The sequence below is a fragment of the Papaver somniferum genome, chromosome 4 (genome assembly GCF_003573695.1).
Source record: "Papaver somniferum cultivar HN1 chromosome 4, ASM357369v1, whole genome shotgun sequence".
NCBI classification, from domain to species: domain Eukaryota; kingdom Viridiplantae; phylum Streptophyta; class Magnoliopsida; order Ranunculales; family Papaveraceae; genus Papaver; species Papaver somniferum.
The window spans coordinates 149557645-149561241 of NC_039361.1; the positions used below are offsets into that span (position 1 = coordinate 149557645).

Consider the following 3597-nt stretch of genomic DNA (forward strand, 5'->3'; position numbering starts at 1 on the left):
AGACTGACATATTATAAATGGGAACACTACAAAGAACAGATTTTACCAGAATCAACCTATCTTGAAATGAAAGCAATCTCCCCTTCCAAACTGTCAACTTTTTCTGAATCAGTTCAACTATAGGCCATATCATGGCAAAAGTGATTTTCCCAGGAGCCAAATAAACACCCAAATACTTATCTAGAAATTTCCATGTTTACAAGTTCACTAATCAATATTTTCCTCTGTCGTGTAGTGCGATCCACAAAGAGTTTACTTTTAACTTTATTAATGATTTGACCAGAGCATTCTTGATAAGTATCTAGAAGTTGAAGCATATTTAATAAACTCTTCCTACCACCATTGCTAAAAATAATACATCATCGGCAAAGAAGAGATTTGTAGGGTGAATACCTTTTTTTGTAACCATTGGCTGCATTTTCCTTTTCTCCACCAGAGCTTAAATGTTTCTGCTAAGTACATCTTCCATAATCACAAAAAGAATTGGAGATAAGGGATCTCCCTGCCTCAGTCCTCTTTCAACTTTAAAAAAGCCACAGGGTCCACCATTCACCAAAACGTAAATTCTTGCTGATTTAAACAAAGTTATTATCCATTCACACCAATTATTTGAAAAGCCATATTTAGTTAATACTTTGATCACCCAGCTCACTGTGTCATAATCTTGAGAAATGTCAAGTTTCATACTTACATTCACCCCTCTTCTTTTAAACTTCATTTCATTAACAAGTTCAGATGCTAGAATAACATTTTCATGAATGCTTCTTCCTTTGAAATATGCTACTTGTTGAGGAGATATCACCTTCTTCATTAACTCACTCATTTTGCTGGTGATTATATTTGTAAATATCTTAAAGATAACATTGCTCAATCCTATTGGTCTGAAATGATTGGCAGTTTTTGCAACTTGTGTCTTAGGTAATAAGAATAAGAAACTAGAATTCATGCCTTTGGAAATAAATTTTCTTCTCCAACAGTATTGAATAGATTCAACTAAGTCTTGTTTAAGTATCTCCCAACAACTTCTATAAAAAATACCTGAAAAGCCATCTGGACCACGAGTACTTTCTGGATCCATTTCAAAAATTATCTTCTTAATATCTTCTTCCTCTGGAATGACATCAAGCATTCTTTGATCATCTTCATTAACCAAGTATTGAGCTATTAAATCCTGACTTGCAAGTACATTCCCATCATCATCCTCTATTTCATTAACTGTATTCCTTGCATTTCTAATCTTCATATTTGTGTGAGAAAAAATAATATTAGTTGTTCCTTCTTTAATCCACTTGACTCTGGATTTTTGCCTCAATAAAGTGTTTTCTTGAACCTCCCTACTTGCATGTTCATTTTGAGATTTAACTAATTCATTTAGAGCATCTTCATCAAATGGATTATTATCAGATATATCAGTTGCAGCTTTAACTCTTTCTTCAGATTCTTTTATCTTTACTTGAACATTTCCAAAAACTTTCCAATTCCATTCATTTAACACCTTTTTAAGTTCCTTCAACTTGTGTAAAAATTGAAATGCAGGATCACCAGTAATTGTTTTTTCCCAACATTCAGATACTACTTCCAAAAATTTAGGATGACTAATCCACATTTTTTGAAATTTCCTAGGTATATTCTTTGGTTTAGGAATGCTTGCACAACCACCTAGCAGAGGAGTATGATCAGAAACAATCCGCATTCCAACCTTGTATCCCCAATCTCCATACAGTTGTAACCATTTTTGATTGAATAGAACTCTGTCTAAATTACATAAAATCCTCTTATTACCTTGTTGACAATTAGACCATGAAAATTGAAGACCATTTTTTTGGAGCAGGAAGAAGTTCACACTGATTTATACATTCATTGAAATCCAACATTGCAGTCCTATTAGGAGGTCTACCACCAACTTTCTCATCTTGAGAAATTACTGCATTAAAATCACCAAGAATTATCCATGGCTTATTAAGATCACTTATTAACTGCATTTCAGATCACAAAAACCTCCTTTGAACAACCTTCACATGAGCATGAACCCCAGAAACTAAAACATCTCCAATACTAATTGTTATCATTTGACTAGAAAATGATATAACTTGTGGCTGTGCAATACATTTTTTCCAGAACATTTAAATATTCCCTTTTCTACCTTGACAAGAGTTATGAATCACCATTTTTTCCATTCCAGGAAGTTTAAATTTTGACAGAAAGAAGCACTACAACTAACTTTTGGTTCAGCTACCCATACTAAATAAGGACTAAATTGATTTACTAAAGACCAAAGTTTGTCTTGAGCCCTTAATCTTCTCAGGCCCCTGACATTCCAAAATATTATCTTCATTGTTTAGTTGGAGGGTTTCTGGTACCCCCTTTACCTTGATTCTTTCTAAAATTATATTTATTGTACAATGGAGCTTTCTTAGATACCTTTGGTTGATCAGGTGGACTTTTAGCATCAGATGTACTAGCTGATGTATTGACCATTTCCTTCTCCACCACTTTGGCCCAATAAGTAACTTGCACTAGAGTGTTGACTACTGTGCCATTTAATCCATCAACAAATGGAATCATGTTACTAGTTTCTTCTACTTCAGTAACTTTTTTTAGTGATGAAATCATATTTGGTGTTGATACCACCTTTGGGGTTGATACCACATTTGGTGTTGACACTATTTTTGGAGATGAAACTTCTTTTATTATTTCTGCAGGTACCTCTGCACTTTCAACTATCTCCAGAGGACTAAATTTACTTTGTTGTAATAAAACTTCTTCACCTGAGTTACTTGGTAAAACATTATGTTGAATGGGATCAACAACTGAATCTTCTTTTGAAGAATAATTACATATATCAAAAGGCACTGGAGTAGGCTTCTCCTTTGTAGCACTCTTCTCTTCCATTATTTTTGTTTGAGTCATAGGTTGTTTTTACTGATCATTAAGATTTTTAAATTTCTCCTTCCTACATTCAGCATTTAAATGACCAATAATTTTACAGGATGAACAATATTTAGGACAATTAGGAATCAAAACATCTTGAAAAAAACCTCCATATTTAGTTCCAACCCATACCTTGTGAGAAATGTGTTGAGCAAAATCAACCTCAACCAAAACATTTGCATAATAACCAACTTTACACCTTGCAGTAGCATTATCAATCTTAATTGGATTGCCAAATTCTTTGCAGATTTTAAACAAGATACTTTCATTCCAGAATTCCAAACCTAGAACTGGAAAACGAACCCACACCGTTACTTTAGATGTTCTTTGACTTGCTGGTATAAAATTGTAAACCTAATTTCTAACTTGTAAGATATGATTCAACGCCTCCCACCTCTATGATTTAATCAACTTTTTATCTTGTTCATTATCAAGCTTAATAGTGAAGAAACCCCTGCCTAATAGAATTAGACGACAATCTCCCTGTAACTTCCATTGACTTCTTAGAATAACAACAACATCTACAAACTTAATCTTCTGTAAGCCTTCCAATAAGAGAATACTTCCATGGATCCCAACTTTTTTCAAACAAATCATCTGGTAATTCTATCGAAGGAATTTTTTGAAAGTTGTTTCCATCACTTAAATTTTCCATTTCAGACTTAT

The 3597-nt window shown here is 33.3% G+C and overlaps 1 protein-coding gene across 1 annotated transcript; it reads right to left on the reverse strand.

The window, feature by feature from the left end:
- Positions 1-439: 439 nt before the first annotated feature.
- LOC113273280 lies at positions 440-2892 on the reverse strand. The gene is made up of 3 exons (XM_026523026.1): positions 2422-2892; positions 1856-1976; positions 440-1755 (listed from the first exon to the last, which is right to left on the reverse strand). Exons 1-3 carry the CDS (start codon positions 2890-2892, stop codon positions 440-442), a joined length of 1908 nt encoding a protein of 635 aa, XP_026378811.1.
- Between the last annotated feature and the right edge of the window lie 705 nt (positions 2893-3597).

What these genes read in the sequence shown, in the direction of transcription:
- LOC113273280 (XM_026523026.1), bottom strand. Translation starts at nt 2,892, where the DNA reads ATGGAAGAGAAGAGTGCTACAAAGGAGAAGCCTACTCCAGTGCCTTTT. An exon ending in GTCCACCTGATCAACCAAAG is followed by an intron (nt 1,977 to 2,421) that starts GTATCTAAGAAA and finishes TCTGAAATGCAG; the next exon opens with TTAATAAGTGATCTTAATAA. An exon ending in AATGTTGGATTTCAATGAAT is followed by an intron (nt 1,756 to 1,855) that starts GTATAAATCAGT and finishes TATGTAATTTAG; the next exon opens with ACAGAGTTCTATTCAATCAA.